This window comes from Amphiura filiformis, chromosome 10 (genome assembly GCF_039555335.1).
Source record: "Amphiura filiformis chromosome 10, Afil_fr2py, whole genome shotgun sequence".
Lineage (NCBI taxonomy): Eukaryota > Metazoa > Echinodermata > Ophiuroidea > Amphilepidida > Amphiuridae > Amphiura > Amphiura filiformis.
The window spans coordinates 57611601-57633199 of record NC_092637.1 but is presented as its reverse complement, the minus strand read 5'-3'; the positions used below and the strand labels follow the sequence as shown (position 1 = coordinate 57633199).

General features: G+C 38.6%; 1 protein-coding gene and 1 long non-coding RNA gene across 4 annotated transcripts; one reads left to right on the top strand and one right to left on the bottom strand.

The window, feature by feature from the left end:
• Positions 1-19645, top strand: LOC140163061 (cytochrome P450 2U1-like). 3 transcript variants are annotated; one of them, XM_072186428.1, is made up of 8 exons: positions 1-513; positions 1459-1736; positions 3557-3745; positions 4523-4678; positions 16709-16892; positions 17780-17801; positions 17842-17923; positions 18147-18264. In XM_072186428.1, exons 1-7 carry the CDS (start codon positions 144-146, stop codon positions 17921-17923), a joined length of 1281 nt encoding a protein of 426 aa, XP_072042529.1. In that variant the 5' UTR covers positions 1-143; the 3' UTR covers positions 18147-18264. The 3 variants fall into 3 exon arrangements, with proteins under 3 accessions (XP_072042529.1, XP_072042528.1, XP_072042530.1); XM_072186427.1 differs by having other exon boundaries at positions 9-513; positions 17780-17923; positions 18147-19645; XM_072186429.1 differs by having other exon boundaries at positions 12-210; positions 17780-17923; positions 18147-19641.
• On the bottom strand, positions 11216-14324 carry LOC140163063 (uncharacterized). Its single transcript, XR_011860399.1, has 2 exons — positions 14257-14324; positions 11216-11294 (listed from the first exon to the last, which is right to left on the bottom strand). It is a non-coding gene; the product is annotated as an uncharacterized lncRNA (long non-coding RNA).
• Positions 19646-21599: the final 1954 nt, after the last annotated feature.

Genomic DNA, 21599 nt, shown 5'->3' with positions numbered 1-21599 from the left:
AAGTGTTCCGCCTCAGCTAATCATAATTGTCGCTTCGGGTGAACGGGTCATAGGATTCTACATGTAGCAGAACCAATACCGATTTGTACCAAACTTGTAAAGGAATCAACATAAACCTGATTGAGCTCTGGTCGACCCTGAACATGGCTTCACCAAATGTATCTGCATTATTCTTTGACTACATCTCACTCCAGTCGTTTCTTATATTCGGTATGTCATTCTTGATAATATACCACCTATTTACTCGCGAAAAACCGGTGAAACTACCGCCTGGACCGCCATGCTTACCACTTATCGGCAACGTCCATAGACTTCTTGGAGGGAGACAAAGGCATATTGTGATGGCAAAAATGTCCGACAAGTTTGGCGGCATAATGAACATCAATGTTTTTGGAAAGAGAGTAGTGTTGCTGACCGATCTTCAGTTAATACGAGAGGCTTTTCTAGATAAAACAGATAGATTTTCAGATAGAGTTCAAAGTCAGTTTGGCGAATACATATGGGGTTTTAAAGGTAAGAGTGAATCACTGTCGACGTCATATTTAGGTTTGTTTCGCATTTTACATTTCGTCGACGGATCCTTAAAGAACTTTAGCAAAGTTACCCTTGATTGGAGAAAAGCGAGGGTAATAAATTTCGTTTCACTGGTGTCATTTTCCGATATTAGATTTTTATAATTTGATCTCATATACTTCACCACCTGCTGATGTTTGACCTTTGGTGGTCTGGAGGTAGCATAATTTGATCTCATATACCTCACCACCTGCTGATGTTTGACCTTTGGTGGTCTGGAGGTAGCTGGGCAGGCCAGTGTCATGACATAATGCCATTGATAAAAATAGTGGTTGAAAGTGATCTTAGCACTGGAATTGCCGGAGGGCATATAGTAATTAGTATGGTGACCCAAAGTCCAGCTGATTATGATGGCAGGTTGACCAGTGTTTAAGACTAACTTCCACGCCCATGGTAATTGCCATGGCAACTAGCTCTCAAAGCTGAAAAACATGCATTCATAGGATATGCACACGAAATGAAAGCTTTTTATACCCATTTATAGCTACTCTTATAAATGGAAAGATTGGGGTGAGGAAAAAGTCCAAATTCCAAAATCAGTCTTAAAGATTGAAAATTCAAACTAAATTCCATTGCATTTTTAATCTAATTTCAGACTTTTCCCTCAACACAATCTTTAAGATTGATTTTTCAATCTTTGGTTTTAAGAGAGTAGCCAACAAGTTACAACTCTGTCTCCAAACCTCCTAGATAATAAGGTAAACACACATTAAGGCACAACAGCTGAATTGCCGTGTATAACAAGTGTGTTAACTAGTAATTAGCCAGAAGCACGGAAGTTTGTCCTTTGTATTTTATTATTATGACACGATTGGCAACTGGGTAAGCAACAAATCATTTAAAAATTAAAGCAATTTGTTCATTTTGAATTTAATTTCTTATAAGGAAGTCTTGTTTTTGGAAATGGCAAAGGCTGGAAATATCACCGACGTACGACCCTTAGAGCTCTCCGTAATTTTGGGATGGGAAAGCGAAGCCTTGAAAACAAGATAAACGAGGAAGCACGTTATCTCGCAAGAAGTTTTGAAGATGAAAGTGGCCGCCCTTTTAATCCGCAACCATCTGTTCAAAACGCAGTGTCTAATGTGATATGCAGCATAAGTTTTGGGAACAGATATGAGTATGATGATCCAGAGTTTAGAAGCCTTCTTGATTATATTAAGGTAAACTCTTTGAAAATCCAATAATATACACCGAGAAAAAGTCCTAGATAAACAGTAGCTTAACAATTTGAAAGATGTTTATACAAAATATTATATCGTAAATTGCCTTGAGTGAGTCTTGATTTATACAGACAATGTTACTATAAAACTTAGAACTCAAAACACCCAACTTAATTGTAGTGTACCTCAAGGTCTATCGTCGGTCATTTTATTATCATTTTGTCATTAACTGTGTAAATACTTTTAATAATAGTACGTCTTCTAGATGAAATTTATATCATAATTCTGTGCTTAGTCCCACGTAGGTTTCACCACCTGGTTCAACCCATCCTATGACCTCAGAGTAAAAACCAATGTCGGTCGTCAGTTCCTGATAATTGTGAACGAAAGCTTCCCAAAAGGCCACGCCCTCCAACAGATATTCAACAAGAATACCCTTATTATCACAGAGCTGCATGCCTAGCATTAAATCATCCATAGACGCCCATAACAAAAATATAACTATATGCCAGAAACTGACGACAACAAGCCTTGCAACTGCCGAGTAAAGAACGAGTGCGCGTTTGGCGGGAAATATAGAACACCAAATATCAAATATCAGGCAACCGTAAAGACCAATCACAGTGAAGAAACTTACGTGGGACTAAGCACAGAATTCAAACTCAGATATGCGAACCAGAATCAATCATTTAAAAAATCGGCACAGAAGAATCAAACTGAACTGTCTAAGCATTATGTGTACGTCCATATCAAAACGATGCACTTGTCGGCTCTACATGTGTCTCATTTCACATAATAGCTAGAAGTATAAGACTCTAAAGGACAAAGACACAAACTTCACTATTAAATGGAAAATACTGCGACAAGCCCGGCAATATTCGAACATCACCAAGCGATGCAACATATGTATCATGGAAAAGTACTTTATCATATGCCGACCAGAAATGGCAACACTCAACAGGAGTTCCGAACTACTCAACGCGTGCCGGCACAAAACAAAATATAAGTTAAAAAAACACACCGGCCGAAATTGCTGAGGCCGCGCTTGTTAAAAACGCGCAAATCCAGGGGCATAGCAAGCGGGGGGGCAGGGTGGACGAAGTCCATGGGCCTCAAGGGTTCAGGGGCCCCGAGCACAAAAGCGAATATTAAATATGGGCTGATAATGGAGAGCAGAGCCAGGTTTAACATATATAGGGCGGTCAGATGGACCCGGGTCCAGGGCCCAAGAATTTGGAAAGGGGGGGGCAAAATTGCCCTATGCACCTTTCTTTTAACCACAATAACAGCATGTTTTTGGCCGAAATAGGGCAAAATTGAAATATTTCCCGCGCTTCGCGTGCATTTAAAGAGGAAAATGTTGATAGTCTGAAACTGATTTTTTCACGTGCTTTGCGCGTAAATGTCATAGTAACATCGGAACAAAATATATTAGTCCCCCCTCTATATTATGATTTGTAAACCAAAATTTAGCCACTAACTGAATTACGTGCACATGCCTGCTGCACCTGAGTTCGGGGAAGGGCCCCGCACTGGTCCTTGTGCATGGGCCCCTGATGCTTTTGCTAAGCCCCTGCGCAAATCGCGTGCGCAAACGCCACAATTGTTGCTGACACTCAGACCACGCGCGCAAACATCATAAATAGACGCCGACGCTGACAGGAATTAACTCTATTTTGAGAACGTTGTTATTGGCCACTGATGAGAGGAGGTGTAAAAACCTCCTCGAAACAATGTTTTATATATATATATATATATACATTTTTGAAGCTGATAAAAAAACCTGATATTTCTTGGTAATGACTTAATGCTTTTCTTAGATGTTCATGTCGAAGCTTGCTGTTCCGAGCATTGTGTCAAAAATACCGAAACTATGGGTCACACCATTTTATAAATCTCTGAAGAAACAAACCGACGAGTGCATATCATTTCTTCGTGGAGTAGTCGAACATCACAAGGCTACTTTTGATTCAAATGACATCCGAGATATAATTGATGTTCATCTTCAGGTAAGAGTGAAATACCAATTTTGGTTTATTTCATTTCTTTTCCTTAAGGGGGTACTACACCCCTGTGGTAAATTTGTGACTATTTTGGCATTTTCCTCAACCAATAATAAAACACTAGTAACAAAAGTTATGTATATTATTGGGGCAAGGAATCCAATTACTACACTGAAATTTCAGAGACTCAAGACAAGCAGTTCAGTATATATGATAGGATATGAGGTACATCCTAGCGGTACCTTATTTCTTATCATAAATAACGAAACGCTTGTCTTGGATCACTGAAATTCAAGTGTAGTAATTGGATTCCTTGCCCCTATAATATACATAACTTTTGTTACCAGTGTATTACTAGTTGCAAAAATAGACACAAATTTATCGAGGGGTGTAGTACCCCCTTAACCATAGACATCCATCTCAAAACATCGGCAAATCTCAACAACAGGTTTTTACAACAAGGTGTAATTTGTGGATCAAACTAAATTGTGATGAACCCCGAGGTCTATCGTCGGTCCTTTTATAAATTAACTGTGTTAATACTATGTTTAGTAGTACATCTTCTACATGAAATTTATATGATTCCCTGACAATACAAAGTCCTAAAACAATGATCCGCGTTTTTTTTTTTTTTAATTGGGGACCAGACCTGCTAGTAATAACCGAGTAACAGTGTCTACTAAATATAAACACAGCAATTAAGTAACACACTAATAATTATTTTGAAATTCAAGTTAAGTTTTAAAAAAATATGACTTTTTCCTTCACAATATAATTATACAGGACAACGACGACGAATGTGGTGCAGAAGAAAAGCTTCCGCGGTCTCTGATATGGAGGGGCATATTTGATCTTTTTGCAGCTGGAACAGACACAACATCAAACGCTATCTTATGGGCAATGCTGGTACTCACACAGTATCCGCATGTACAAGAAAAGGTAGGAGGACGCTCTGTTTAAAAGACAAGATATAAACTTATTAAAAATCTTTGCAAATCTTTGTTCATCTCCCAACCCTTTCCAGCCTCATCCCAGACCCGGTCTACGAAACCCCAATTCCCGCGCTGTTCAAGTTCCTCTCCGCCGGCTTTCATTGTCCCAGTGATCATTTTTATCCGTTTGCCTCCCCATCTGTAATGATCTCCCCGAGGCTATTGTCAATGCTTCTTCCCTCCAGGCCTTCAAATTGGCCATTCAGTCCCATCTCCTCTAACCAGTTCACGTAATTAATTTTGTTTGTGTTTTATTTTCTGTATTGATATGTATCTTCTAGTAATGTTTTGATTTTAATGTAAGGGCAATCCTTCAGTTAATTGTGTAATCAATATTGGATCTGCCTGACCTTCTGCCAAATGTTATAAACAAATAAATATAAAAATATCACTATAAAAACATGTCCCTGCAGGGACACGCGCTTCGCTAACCGCCGGTAGCGACCATTGCAAAATGGCGTCGCGATGACCCAGCTGACACACCCCCACCCGGGATACTCACACACCCAACACCTCAAATTAACGAAGCTCTTTACAACCAGTAATGCATAGAGGTCGGTGTTTAGACGAATCCAATTCACATATTCCTACACATCAAAAGCAGACATTGACGGGGCCAATCACTATTTGACTTGCTACACACCCGCGTCCAAGAAAAGCGTCTAAAAGGGTATGTTTTTCACCACACAGCGTCGTCGACATCTTTTTGAAAAAGGGGTACTTTTTCAGAAGGCATCGCCATTTAGGGGCCTTTTTCGACGTTTAGTGTTATAGTAATATTATTGTTTGAATGAGTTTGCACTAATTTGATAAAAAAACACCACTTTTTAATTGATTCTTGTTACCTTTGGGCATATTTTCTCTAGTAGGCCTATCTATAGTTCTGCAAGATCAAAAAGACACCTTGGGTATCTAATTAGCTCATTTCCCTGTTTACGCCGCGCCACCAAGGGTATAAATTAGATATTTTTCAGTTGACGCAGTTTAGGGTATGGTTTTTGCATGTGTTTCGCAATTAAGGGGTGCAATTTGGTTATGTGAAAATTCGCCATTAAGAGTACATTTCAGAGGTGGTCGGACGCGCAGGTCCATCACAGGGTAAACACCCCAGTGGGCACACCCGACGTTGAAATCACGTTGAAATCAGGTTGACGTTTCGACGTTGAAATCACGTTGTATTTGCAAATCGACTCTAACCTGATTTCAACCCGATTTCAACGTTGATTCAACGTCGAAACGTCAACCTGATTTCAACCTGAATTTCACGTTGTATTAACGTCGAAATTTCAACCTAATTTCAACCTGAATTAAATCCGATTTTAACCTGCTATTTATTTAAATAATTATAATTATTATAGGCCTATAGTAATAAATTTATACGTACCCGTGTAGAACCTCACCGCTGTGGTCCGATCCGTCTGAGAGAATATTATCATGAATTCATGATTATAGGCTAGGCCTGGTATCGCCCCTGGGTAACTGGTATCGCCGTCGTTGTCGGTGCAGAGGGCCGGTGCAGTCGGCACACGTACGCGGGATGCAACCGGGTGTGGAGTCGTGGTGAGCCGCGCGCAGTGGTCACGCCGTCGTTGTCGGTGCAGAGGGACGGTACAGTCGGCATCCATACGCGGGATGCAACCGGGTGTGGAGTCGTGGTGAGCTGCGCAGTGGTCACGCCTCGTTGTCGGTGCAGAGGGCTGGTGCAGTCGGCATCCATACGCGGGAGTCAACCGGGTATGGAGTCGGAGGGCCGTGAACGGCGGTCATGTTTTTGACCAAAAATCACATTTTTGACCAGAAATCAAATTTTTGACCAAAAATCAAATTTTGACCAAAAAAAATCACATTTTTGACCAAAAATCACATTTTGACCAAAAAATCACATTTTTGACCAAAAATCAATTTTTGACCAAAAATCACTTTTTTGACCAAAAATTACATTTTTGACTAAAAATTACATTTTTGACCAAGATTCACATTTTTGACCATAAATCACATTTTTGACCCCTGACCAAAATAACATATTTTGAAATAAAACACATTTTGACCAAAAATCACATTTATGACCAAAAATCACATTATTACCTAAAACACATTTTGTCAAAAATCACATTTTTGTTTCAAGATGGCCACCACTGAGTAAACATGCAACTTTTTGGAATCTTCTTGGTATCCGATTTTGCTAATTTCTCACCTTTTCATATATCAGTTTATCGTAATAGCCTCAATTTGATGATTTGACCTATTTTTACCCTTCAAATCCTAAATAGCTTTCCATAGATTTTAGGTGCAAAGTAAGCGTCGCGTTTTAGGCCATAAGTCGAGTTACCTTGAACTTTGACATTTATATATCATCATCATATCAATTTTTCAACGTCGTCGTAGAGCCTTCAAGTTGAGTTGCCCAGCAAACACAAAACGTTTTACAGATAACGTGTTATTGTCGGTTTATATAAAGGTATAAAACGTTTTAATAACGTTCTAAAAACACTTTTGAAAAATAGATGCACGATTTTAACATAATGTTATTAAAGAGTTGACAAAGCATTTTGTTTACCTTTATAATGCGAGTAATACAGCAATAAAGACTAAACAATTCTGGTTTATTTTTTTCAAGATGTGCCGCCATTTTTAAAATGGCCGCTGCCTTAACAACTGCCTGAAAACAACAACAACAAACACATGTACATATACAGGACACCTCTTTCACCTATTATTGGTATAAAATCAACCAGAAATATTATAGTGCTCTAGCTGTAGAACAATTATTTTGGATATGAGGTAATCCATTATTTTTTCAAGATGGTATAGCCAATTTCATAGTGGCTGCCGCCTTTATTTTTAGCTGGAAAACGCACACAAAAAAACTGCATATTTATGTTCTAAAGATTCAAAACAATTTTGAATAATTAAAATATGGGTTAAAAAGGATCAAAAATTGGGATATTTTAAGGTCCTTATTCCAAAAAAATTCTGTCTTTAGAACATAGATATGCGATTTCAATAGATTTTTGAAATTCAGTGTAAGTTGTTATGATTTCATATTATAAAACATATTATCATATTCATCGCAAATCCAAAATAAAATCAGCTCCGTCCTTTTGATTTTCAAGTTACTTTACATGTCTCATACTTTGATACAATTTGTATCAAAACGCATCCTAAACACTCTAAATGCTAACGTTTAGCTATTAAAGCGACATGTTTAGATAAGTAACAACATCATAGGACTTCTTCTGATGACGATGTGTGTCACACATCGACAATTCAAGGTTACTTGGATATTTGTGCTGAAAGTCAGTTTAAACTTTTAGAAATTAGATATGTAAGCTTTTTATTTGTGATGTTTAGGAGTTGGTGTTGCCAAAAATACCAATCGTTTCGTGAAAATGTGGAAAACAATATTTTCTTTTATTCCTAAGCACTTTAATGAGTCTCCGGCTTATAAATGTTAGAAAGATAATAATCAAGCCCGAATCACATGGTCGCCATGAGTTTGTTTTAGATAAAACCACGTGATTCGTGCTTGATAATTATTTTTCTTACATAGGGCATATTGTTGTGATAGGCGGAGCCTTCCTTTAAAAAGTGTGTATTTGTTTAAAAAGTGTTACGAGCTGGACATTTAGAACCTAAACACATTAGATTTGTGATGGTTCTCAAAAGAACTCGTTAATTTTCAAGAAGTATTTTATGTTAAAGTGTGAGGGTTATCCATAGGCCTATGTACTAGGAGGACACTTTAGAACTTGACCCTTTTGGAACCTTTAAGAATGTACTGGATGCAACGTGCCCATTATGCTTAACTAGATTTCGCGGTTCTCGGGTCGGGCGCTTCTCGTGATAGGCCTATTTCTAATTACCCAAACCCGTTACCCATATACCTGCCCTGACTTTTTAAACTACTATGAAATGCATCTCTCAATGATCAAGACCCAACTTTACACAACTTAATCAACTCTGTTTGTTTTTATAGGTGTGATGCTTACTTCGGTAGTTCGGTAGGCCTACCCATAATCTGGAAACTCATCATTCGCCTCTTCCAAGCCCTGCCCTGTTACCACATTTAGAGAAACCGAAATTAGTATCTGGACGTGGATATACCCAGCAAACACAAAAACGTTTTAAAAATGTTTTGAATAAGTTATATTTTGGCTTTTGGTTTAAGTGAAAACGTTTTAATAACATTAAAATGTCGGGTTATATAAAGGTCATGATAACGTTTAAAACGTTTTGTATGAAAACACACTACAACAATATTTTTGTCAATACTTAAATAACATTATGTTAAAATATTTGAACCCATCAAACACAGAAATGTTCTTGTTGAAAAAAAAAGCACATTTTAATAACATTTAAATGTCGGGTTACATGAAGGTCATAAAAACGTTTGAAAACGTTATTGCAAATATTTTGGGGAAAAATTTTTCCCAAAATAAGATTCTGTTTAGAATGTTTTGTATCAAGTTTTCAAGAATGTTTTGTATCAAGTTTTCAAGAATGTTTTTGGAATGTTATCAAAACGTTTTTATACCCTTTATATAACCCGACATTTAGGCCCTACACGTTTTCTGTAAAACATTTTTGTTTGCTGAGAAGTAGATTATCAACATTTTTTTAAGGTTATGAAACCGTTTTATACTCTTAATATTCCTTTTATATAACCCGACATTTAAACGTTTTCTGACAACCTTTTGTGAATGATGTCGAAAACGTTTTGTGTTTGCTGGGTAGGCCGTTACTAAAGTAATGAAATCAATCGCGAGAAACGTGAACGCAAAAACGGTTCATATGCCTTCCGGAAATAGTCATGTTCTGCTGAAATAGGCCTATAATTATTGGTCCGATGAGATGCACGTGTTTGGTGTGTGCACGTGTTCGGTATTGAAATATGTGTTGAAAATAAGGCCTATAATTATTGGTCCGATGAGATGCACCTGTTAGTCACACTGCTTTTCCGATGCGCGTACTGTACTCCGCGCACACTCCCGTTGATACTCCGCGATAGCGCACATAGACATGGGATAGCGCACCGCGAGCACGCGATAGTGCATCGCGTGAACGCGAACCGCGCTGACGCGAACGCGATAGCGAGCGGACAGAGGGACGGACGGACGGACACGCCGTAATTAGTATTAAGATGTTAATATGTGTACATCCATATCAAAAGGATGCACTTGTCGGCTGCTACATGTGTCTCATTTCAAATAATAGCTAGGAATAAATACCAGACTCATATCAAGTGTAGGTCACTTCAAATTATCCCCAAGTCAAATTGTTTAAGGAATGTTCTCTGTATTCCTATACCATGTGACTTGGAATGATTTAAAGTGACCTCCACATAAGAAAAGAGTCTGGTATTTATTCCTAGCTATTATGTGAAATGAGACACATGTAGCAGCCGACAAGTGCATCGTTTTGATATGGATGTACACATATACTTAAAGTAAAAATCCTGAGTAAAAATGTCAAGTTTTTCTTCTTTTCACGTTACAACTAACTTAAAACTTCTGATACCATGTAAGGTATCTTTAACATATAAATTATGGTTTCTAAGTCCTGACTTTTGATACACTAACATATAACTAAACTGGAAATTGTTGATAGATTATATAACTGAATATTTTTCTCATGGAAGAACTTCACAGAACTTTCTTAGACTGATATACAGATAGTGTGATCAATAGCTTTGGAATTGTTCTGCGTTTGCTTCTGCTTCTGCTTTGATACTCCTCAACGCTACATTTGTAACCAGACGAGGAGAACTCTGGAACCTAGAGTTAATGAGTGTATTTTTGAAGTACAGTCAACAGTACCGGGGTGATCCCCTGCAATCCACCCTTCAATGTATTTAAAGGATCCTTGTGCTCAGTTTTAGCTGAAGGAGATAAGCATCAAAAACGTCAACCCTACCAGTAGGCTTATATCGCATTGATGTCATCAATACCAATATTACTTGGAAGAAAATCTAGACCAGGATCTGTATTTGCTTGCTTAGTTGTTCAACTTGTTTCTTTCTATGTCAAGACACATATCAAGGCAATAACAGCTGTTATCATGAAGCTGATGGGTTTGCACATTTTTGACCAAAAAAATCACATTTTGAAGTTGGTCCGTTTCACAGTTCCTGGAATGTGAGGCGTGAGTACAAGTACATTCCATCTGCGGGCTATATGGAATGAATGATGACTAACAACTTGAGTTAGATCTGATGTACGTGGCAGCAACTGCTTTACGATGGACCCAAAGGCAGAATTTGAAGGAGGGTCGATCTGTGATGTGAATGACCCGCCTCTGGACTGTATCTAGCTTTATTCAGTGTCGGAGTTGTTCCATGTCATGCCGTGTCAGTTTACTCCATCTTTGATTTGACCATGCTCTTGTATTAAAATTATGGCTCTCTCAATTGGCCAGTTCATCCAAAATCTTTGGCTGCATCTAAACTTTCTTAAGTTAAAAGTCTTTTTTGATGCTTTATACATTGTACATTGTCATGGACTATAGTCTATTGCATGGCCAATCTTGTTTTGATTCCATTGTCACGTGGCACAACAACACGTCAGCTGTAACGACAAAATAACAATTTCGGGATTATCATTTGAAAATACATTTCCATAATTTACACATACAGAAACATTATATTTGACATAGACATGCAGTACGATTAATATGCTTAATGTAAGATAGTTACTCCTGACTGTTTAGGGTCATTCTGCTGAACAATTCTTAGGGCCATTATTCGGACCAAAAAGAGGGAAATTGTAAAGTATTTTTGCTCTAGTTTCTTTACATGTTTAAACTAGAGCGATTACCGTACCATAGCTGAACAATGGGGCTTTGGCAGTATATTGTGGTACATGTATATATATCAACCCTTTATGACCCCTTAATGACCTTAAATGAATTTTAAAATATTTTAAACATGTTTAGAATGTCATAAGGATCATTGCATTTAAATATCAGCTCAATTGGAGCATTTTTGAAAACATGACCCTTGACATGACATTATATTTGACATAGACATGCAGTACGATTAATATGCTTAATGTAAGATAGTTACTCCTGACTGTTTAGGGTCATTCTGCTGAACAATTCTTAGGGCCATTATTCGGACCAAAAGAGAGGAAATTGTAAAAGTATTTTTGCTCTAGTTTCTTTACATGTTTAAACTAGAGCGATTACCGTACCATAGCTGAACAATGGGGCTTTGGCAGTATATTGTGGTACATGTATATATATCAACCCTTTATGACCCCTTAATGACCTTAAATGAATATTAAATTATTTTAAACATGTTTAGAATGTCAGAATGATCATTGCATTTAAATTTCAGCTCAATTGGAGCATTTTCGGTTCAAATGACCTTTTTGACCCCTGTGACTCCTTTATGACCTCTGATGTTAGGAAATATTTTTATTATATTCTTTACTCCTTCCTCTTTCATTTGACATCACTGGGGGGTTCATGATTTGATTCATACCTTCGTGGCATTTTAAGTTATGTCCATTTCAGACCAAAAGGTTAGTTAGTAACCTAGTAACATACACTGTTATAGGCTGATACCATTTCATGGTTCAGCAAAAAGCAAAAACAAAAACTGAGTTCGCTGAGCTGATTTAGGCTTTATACATTGAATGGTAAGACAGACTAATCGAAGAAAAATTCCAAACGTCTTTAGTTTCGGAACCGGGGTGCAAGAAAGAAAGAAAACTAGACTTAGCTGTGGTCTAAGACCACGAACACAGCCGTGTTGTGATCCCTTAATGACCTTTGACCCCAAAATCTACGAAAACCCCACAGGCATTGCCTTATGTCAATGCACGGGTGCACATATTATCACTCTGCCATGTTATTTGTGACAGAAGGACATTTTGAATGTTTTTGTCTTGGACCGGAAGTTATCCTTTATGACCTTTGACCCCAAATAAAAAATACCACATATACATTAGGTAAACATAATTCATGTGTGCACATACCGTCACTCTCCATTGTTTTTCTTAGCTGATAAAACGTTTTGAAGGAATTTGGTTTTATACCGGAAGTGACCCCTTAATGACCTTTGACCTCAAACAAAAAATACCACATACACATTAGATAAACGTAATTCACATGTGCAAATACCGCCACTCTCCTATGTTTTTCTTAGCTAATAGAATTTGGTTTTATACCGGAAATGACCCCTTAATGACCTTTGACCTCAAATCTGTGTATGATTCATAGACACTGTGTAATAGCAATGCATGTGCGCAAGTTGCATCACCGTCCTACGTAATTTGTGGGAGAAGTAGCATTTTGAAGCTATTTCGTTTTATACCGGAAGTGACCCCTTAATGACCTTTGACCTCAAACAAAAAATACCACATATACATAAGATAAACATAATTAATATGTGCACATACCGTCACTCTCCTATGTTTTTCTTAGCTTATAAAATTTTTTGAAGGAATTTGGTTTAATACCGGAAGTGACCCCTTAATGACCTTTGACCTCAAATCTGTGTATGATTTATAGACACGGGTAATAGAATGGGTAATAACAATGCATGTGTGCAAGTGGCGTTACTGTCCTGCGAAATTTGTGGGAGAAGTAGCATTTTGAGTTGAAATCACGTTTTTGACCTCTGTGACCCCTACGTGACTTTTGACCCCACGAGTTTCATGTGACATGTAGGGGCATGGTCAGTTATGGTGCTGACCAAGTTAGGTCAAAATCGGTGTAAGCATGTCAGTGCTAGAGCAAATGTAATGGTCGACAGAAGAAGAAGAAGATCCTGAAAGAAAAAAGACACAGCCGTGACGTTACGGCACGGCTGTGTAAAGAACTGACCAAAAACACTAGTACAATGACCTAGCACATGAGCATGACTAGACCTGTAGTCTAGGGGTTCACCTATGCTCCCAGCAGTACAATCCAAGCTAGACCTTGCTGCACGATATGACTAGTCTAGGGCTAGGCCTAGTATAGGGCATAAGTTTGTTAATTATAAAATAAACATTTGCCACCCCCCTTAAATGCCAAAGGCCCAAAAAGTCTTCTTTTTTAACCCCCCAAAGTCCCCCTTTTTAACCACAAAAATCTCCCCTTTTAACCCCTGAAGTCCCATTTGCGAGCGCATGCTTTCTTGGTCCAAAAATGTCCAAATCCGCCCAGTCCAAAAAGGTCGAAATTTTGAAAAAAAAGGTCCACTTTTTCAAAATCAGCACCCCAAATAAATCCAGACTACGGGCCTGATTGCTCCCAGCAAATATTCCAAACTGGCATGACTGGGTCTTCTACAAAGTACAAGTAATGTCACAAGCATGTCAACTTCAAAGCACTTTTTCGTGTTTCTCGAATGGTGCATTCATGATTGTATACAGCATGCATGTCATGTGCAGCAGGCATGTAATTTTTAAACTGCTCAGTAAGCTTAACTATTTTAACATATCCTGATGATACAAAATGGAAAACCAAGTTGAAATATACATCCAGCAATGTGTCCAAAAGTCAAGTAGACCTTTAAAGAAAATTTAAATGTTTACTAACCTGTTTTATTTGCAAATTTAGGCCTCAAGTTTATGTACGTCATACGTACGCGTGCACTTCCTTTTGCTTGCTGCTGTACATTGGGCAATATCCACTCTGGAAAAGTGTTGGGCGAAAGCGATATCGCACTACTACAATTTTAATCCAAAAATATAATTTTCGAATGTCCAAACATTTATGGTGGATCTAGGATTAAAAACCTGTTTTTTTAAGGTCAAAATGCGAATATCCAACAAATTTGAAATTGTTTTTCAACATGTTTCAGATATAGGCCTAGGCCGACTAGCCCTGAGACAAGATGATCCAGATCCAGATCCTACATCAAGTTCAAACAAACGGACACATTCAAGGCATTTGTCATTGGCTGATGCGCCATCCCGCTCGCGGCAGTGGCATAAGTTTTGCACTCGCGTGTGCGTAGGCCTACTCACAAACACTTGTGCACGCGCGTACGTACCTACAATAATTTGCAAATGCGCGTGTAAACACTTGTGAACGCGAGAGTGTACTTGCAAACACTTGCGAATTCGCATGCGTACCCGTAATAACTTTCGCGTACCCATAAAAACTTGCGAACTCACATGCGTACCCGTAATAACTTTCGCGTACCCATAAACACTTGCGAACGCGCATGCGTACTCGAAAACACTTGAAAACTCGACTGCGTAACGCAGTGTCTTGTGCACGCACGCGCGTGCGTTCCCGCAATAACTTTCGAACACAAGTGCGTACCCATAAACACTTGCGCATGCGCTTGCGTATTTGCAAACACTTGCGAACGTGCATGCGTACGCATAAACACTTGAGAACGAGTGCATACACGTAAAAACTTGCGAACGTGCGTGCGTACTCGCAAACACTTGGGAACGGGCATGCGTACCCGCAATAACCTGCGCACGCACGCGAGTACTCATAAACACTTGCAAACTCGCGTGCCTACCTGCAATATCTTGCCCGCGCGCATGCGTGCACATAAACACTTGCGAACGTGCGTTTGTACTTGCAAACACTTGTGCATGCACATGTGTACTTGCAAACACTTGCGAACGCGCGTGCGCACCCGCAATAACTTGCAAACACATGTGCGTACCCATAAAAACTTGAACATGTACATGCGTACCCATAAAGACTTGCGCACGCGCGTGCGTATTCGCATATACTTGTGAATGTGTGTACCGGCAATGTACGCAATCGTACCCATGAACACTTGTAAACATGAGTGCGTACTCGCAAACATTTGCGAACGCATGTGTGTACCGACGAGTTAACACTTGTGCACGCGTGTACGTACCGTACCCACCCACAATATCACAATATTTAGAGAGGGCGTGCCCACCGACCTCGATCTGCACCTACTGACGCCGGCTACGCCGCGGCGCACACCCGGGCAATACCCCGGGGCGACATCACATAATCGGGTTAGTAAAATAGAAGATAGGCCTATGCGAAGTTCCAATAGGCCTATTAGGGACCACTCACAAACACTTGTGGGGGGATGCAAAAAAAATCATCGCGAAAGTTTTTCGCCCCCCCTTTCAGTTCTCAAAAATTCAGGGCCGCCCTTTTGACATGAAAATTATGAGTCAATCCCATAGAAAATCATATAAACTCAATTTTCCTGGGAAAATTTTAGTCATTTTTCAAGGCCCCTGCCGTACCCATAAGAGGGTCAAAACTAAAGCCCCACCCCCACCCTTTTGCATCAACCCCCCCCACAAGTGTTCACAAGTGTTCACCATGTTGTAGGAATTCCCATAATTATCAACATCAGCCCGCCAATTGAGCGGCGACGGGGCCGTATAGCATACCCCGTACCACCCGGTGTTTTCGGGTAAGTCATTGGAGGTAGTGCACGCCGCGCGCCACTTGAAGGAAAACGGAAGTCCGGTTTAAATCGTTAGATCATGCGGCCTGGATATATAAAAAATGAAATTTGGGTAAAATCTCAATGCTCTCGACCTTTAAACATGTTAATATACTAGGCATAGGCATATTTCGTCCTAATAATATTTTATGTAAGGTCATTAAGTTGTGCATTGAAACATTGGTTGAAATCAGGTTGAAATTTCAACGTTGTATCAACGTTGAAGTTTCAACCTGATTTCAACCTCCTTAATTTTTGCATTGAAAGTTGGTTCAAACATGGTTGAAATCAGGTTGAAATTTCAACGTTGTATCGACGTTGAAATTTCAACCTGATTTCAACCAATCTCTAAGGTTGAAATCGGGTTGAAATCAGGTTAGGTTAGATTTCGACGTTGTATCAACGTTGATACAACGTCGAAATCCTAACCTGTGCCCACTGGGACTACTGCTGTTTTCTACTAACCTTACACTTGGTATGTACGTTACTTTGGACGAGAGAAGGAAAGCCCAGTGATCACCTACATTTTTTCCTTGCAAACATATTTGCCCTTGATTTTAAAGCAAATCGATATCGATTATTTTACAGGCCCAACAAGAAATCGATGACCTCATTGGAAGAGAACGACCACCTTCATTACCAGATCGCTTACACTTGCCTTACGTTGACGCTACTCTAATGGAGATACAACGCTTTAGACCAGTAGGTTGCTTTGTTCCACCGCGAGCGGCTAGTGTTGATACAGAGCTTCGTGGTTATACGATACTTAAAGGTAACACAATTGAGAGGTTTTGATTCCACTTGGTGCACTGTAGATTTTGTTCATTTTGAACAATTCATTCATATATGATAAATGGGCTATTCCATTTATAATCCACACTACCCATGTGGAAGGTTTAGCTTAAGTCTGCCACAGAAGGAGTATTAACTTTGAATTGAATAGGCAATTGCGTAACTTCCATTTCTAATACTCTCATCAGTTGTGGAAGATACAGTTAAAGCCACAATACAGGGGGAGTATGGGTTTCAATTACATTTGAAAAAACATACCCCCCCCCCTGTGTTAAGATATTTCCAAAATCTTACACAGTGGTAGTGTGAATTTTAACTGGAATAGCCCAATGTTTTACACATGACGTTTCACCACTACATTTTTCATCAGACTGCAGGGTAACTCATCACATGAGACCGTTTCCTTTAATAGGAATTGTTCATAATGAACAACACCTAACAAAACAGTTAAAATTCACATTCCTTTTGAACTTATTCAAGGATTTGTTCAGTGCACTTTTTAAAAGTGGTCGCTAAAGATAATTCCCAACTGCCTCAATATATAGTTTTAAACTTATCAAGCCGAGAGTCATTCTTGAAGGACTACTATGGGGTTGAGCCATAATTTTCATGTCAAAAGGGGGTTCCTGAAATGTGTGTGTACTTGAAAGAGGGGGGCGAAACATTTTCGGTCCGTAACTGTAAATGCTTGAATCACTTAATTTTCAATAGTGACCTCAACATCATAATGTGACAATCTATGGTTGTCCACTTTCTTGGAAATAATTTGGCCAAATATAAGAAAAGATCGGAATATTCGAGGCTTGTTGGCGATCACTCTGAGAAAGTGGACGGTATTAATAATACTATTGATACATTCCGTTGTAGGAACGCCAGTTTGGGTCAATCTATATGCGGTTCTCCACAGCCCAAAACACTGGAAAGATCCTGAAGAATTTATACCAGAACGGTTCCTATCAGCAGATGGGAAAAGAACTGAGACACCGGAAGCTTTTATACCGTTTGGACTAGGTATATACACAAATTTATTATAGTTTTTGAGAACATTAGTAAAGGATAAATGAACAGACGATGTCTTTTAAGAAAAAAAAATATTTCGTTGCCAAACAAAATTTGATGAGAAAGTTCCCCAGAATTAATAGAAAGGAAGCACTTTACAAAGTAGTTTCGACTGGACATGTCAAAGATGCAATGTAATTTTAAAAGGCAATGACTTTGATTTATTTTACTGCAGGGAGTCGAATTTGTATCGGTGAGCAACTTGCCCGGATGGAATTGTTTCTCTTCATGACAAACTTACTCCAACGGTTTACGTTCGAATTTCCAAAAGAGGACCCAAAACCGAACCTTGCGGGAGAACTTGGCATTACTTTGTCACCAGGACGATTCAGAATATGTGCCGTGAACCGATGATTTTGTTTTGACATATTTACTCAAACGATTCAAGTGGAAAATTTCACAAGAGGATTCCAATTTAATTATGTTAAATTTAATAAGCACATTTTTATTCCGAATTTTAATTCTGAGTTAAAATAATAGTTTACATAACTCCATCTTTGACTTTTTTTTCAATTCAAAGGTGATGGACCTGATAATATGGTACGCCAGTCAGATGTCCCAGAGATAATTTAGAACGTACTCGTCGGCAGTTTTTTTTGTATCTTTTTGCATCTTTTTCATCTAAATTGTCCGATTAGAGCGCTGGCATAATGTTGGCATTTAATATGCATTGAGTGTATATACATTCAGTTTCCTAAATTGTATTTGGCTGGTGTAAAATAGATCTGACTGAGTGTTTTAATTATGCCTGGTAACAGGGTAACAAATATTCTCTAGCAAATCGGTTATACGATCGAACTGGTAGGCATAATATTATTATAAATTCGGGATATTAAATATCTTCCTGACCAGCCAGATCTGCGCATAGTCAAAGACGATTCCTTACTAGCCACAGACCGTCCACTGGAATTAGTTATAACTAATAATAATAATGAACAAAATGGCTGTTGGTCGGACCTCATCTCTTCGCATCGACTGTGAGTGACGTCATGATCTTTAGCTGAAATTTCAAAATCAAGGGCCTTTCGGATCTCTATTTTGGTCAAATATAGGGGGTCTTATCCGGTCTTTCGGAGCTGCAAAATCCAAAAAGGGGGTCTTTCCGGGGGAGCATACCCGTATGGTCATTTGTGTTAAGTGCCCCCCCCCCCGGGCACATGCTGGGGTATCATCATGGGTATGGGTAAAATTCGTGATAGTATTACATTAAAACCTATGTTACAGTAATGCATATTAACATATGAGCATTTAAGAATAGATGCACGAGGTAACTTTTAATTATTAATTAATCACTTATTATTAATTACTTAATCTTTATTTAGAAACGAGTGGTCACAGCCCAATAGCAACTGTATATTTATGCACTGACTGCGGATTTAAGGGCGTACTACACCCATATATTGGTTTGATTGGTCTAAAAAAATATTTTTTCATTTATAGCTAGGCGATATATGCACGGATCATGTGAAATAAAAAAAAATATGAAAAAACGTCGATAAAGTGTCATTTTTCACCTATTTGTCTTAAAGTTGACTGGTTGTTAAGGACGCTTATTTTTTAGCGATCCACGTAGTCTTCTTCACAACAGGACTGACACACACCGTTTTGTCAATACACGCTTAACGATTTGCGTAGGTCAAACATGGGCAAAAATTTCTTTAAAATTTAATAAACATATACAATTGGTACCCATGTCATTATGCTTGCAAATAAACAAAGTTCATATCAATAAAATCAAGGATCGAATGCCTTTTAGTGTCCAACACGGCAAAATTACCGTCACACTTACCCGAATTCTGCACCCTGGCGAATCCTCCTGATCATGCTGGCGTTCACAAAATTCGAATTCGTAATAAAAAATGCTATAAAAAACACAAAACTACAACTTTGGATAAACTATCATGGCAACATACATTATTGCCAAACAATATAGAATAGAAAATTCGACGTCAACTTGTCAAAATATTGAAAAAACGTGCTCTAAAAATATTTAAAAAGTACGCAAAACAATTTCTATTCATACGCGTGTGAAATGACCGTGGTAAAATAGAAGTCGTGTGTTGAGTAATCTGTGTCATCCTCTGTAGGGATGGGCGATACCAGCTTTTTGTATCAGTTGTCGATCTAGAGCAGCCAGAGGGGGGAGGGGGGGCAATTTTTAGAAAAAATAAAATAACATTGAAAAAAATGGCCATCGCGTCGCGCTTGCGCGACACAGGGGATGTCTGAGGGGGCTGTGGCCCCCTCAGAAGTAAGAAACTTGTGCAAAATGAAAACTTTATTGAAGTGATTGTGGACCATTTTGGCACTGAGCAGTGATTAGTGTAGGCCTATAAAATTTTAGTTTGAAAAAGCCGCGAATTTGTTAAATGACGGTCCATGAAACCTTCCGTGGACAAGTTTTCCCTGTAAGCCTATAAATTGTGTTACCATAGGGCTTAAATTTGGTAATGTCGGAAGAAGAGCGAAAATGATTATCCACTACACAAGGGGATGTCTGAGGGGGATGTTCCCGCCTGAGAAGTTTAAAAATTTTGCAAAATGAAGGTCCAATTTAAGCTATTTGGTGCATCGTTTTTACACTATTTGAATCAATTGCGGTAAGGGCAGGAACTCAATTTGCAAAACTTGAGATTCGCAATTACTAAAGCATGCATAAATCGATGAAGTCGGTATGGAGTCCGTCTTAATACTGACTTTGGGTGCATCGGCGGACCCGCGGTAATTTTCACATGCTCTTCTTTTTCTCCGTTCTTCCCCTTTCTCTTCTCTTCTCTTTTTTGAGAGGGGCGGGCCCGCCAGCCCCCTGCCATCCGCGCCTAAAATGAGTCAATGTGTTTGTTGGGGGAGGGGAAGTACGTGTGGCTGTACTATAATAGGCCTACCACATTAACGAACTTAACTTACTCTTCGTGGGATTACGAATCGTAACACAAACACATGTGATAATAAAACCAGAATAGCAAACACCACTTTTAATCAACAAGATCATGATGCAACAACGTTACAACTTTCTTTTTAATTTTAACAAAGCTTGGCTCAGAGTTTAATTTTAAGATGCTAGCCGAAGTCAATTTATAAATTTGCACATTCTTTGGGTTCCTTTGTTTCCACTCTTGTTAATAGAAAACATAAAACCCGATGATCAGCTGACTCTTTCTGTTGACAATTTAAGTTTAAAACATTATTAACACAATTTTTGTGTTGAAATCAATTGTAAACATTAAACAAAACCAATACATTGGCTATAGTTTCAAATCTTTCGTAACATTTAACCGTGGTGTTTGTAAAATATTTTGTAAAAGATTTGCAATTTTGAAATCGAACATTGCAACTTTACAATGCTCAAGAACACGAAAACTTCGGGCGTTGTTAAAAATTGTATGAAATGAAGATCCCTAGTGTAAACTAGTTTCTATACACTTTTAAATGTCAATGATAGCCTCGCTATTTTGTGACGTTACATTAGGAAAACAATTAAAGTAACATTTCCAAAATCGAAATTTTTACCTAATTGTAATGAATATAACATAACAAACACACCCTGAAATACGGACCGGCTGTAGTTTTGACAAAATCTTAAATTTTGTTTTATCATGTACATGCGCCACCAATGCCCGCCATGATG

Bases quoted from the DNA above. Each gene is read 5' to 3' on its own strand.
- LOC140163061 (XM_072186427.1), top strand. From the start codon at position 144: ATGGCTTCACCAAATGTATCTGCATTATTCTTTGACTACATCTCACTC. The intron at 514-1,458 runs GTAAGAGTGAAT...ATTTCTTATAAG, and splicing joins ATACATATGGGGTTTTAAAG to GAAGTCTTGTTTTTGGAAAT. The intron at 1,737-3,556 runs GTAAACTCTTTG...TGCTTTTCTTAG, and splicing joins GCCTTCTTGATTATATTAAG to ATGTTCATGTCGAAGCTTGC.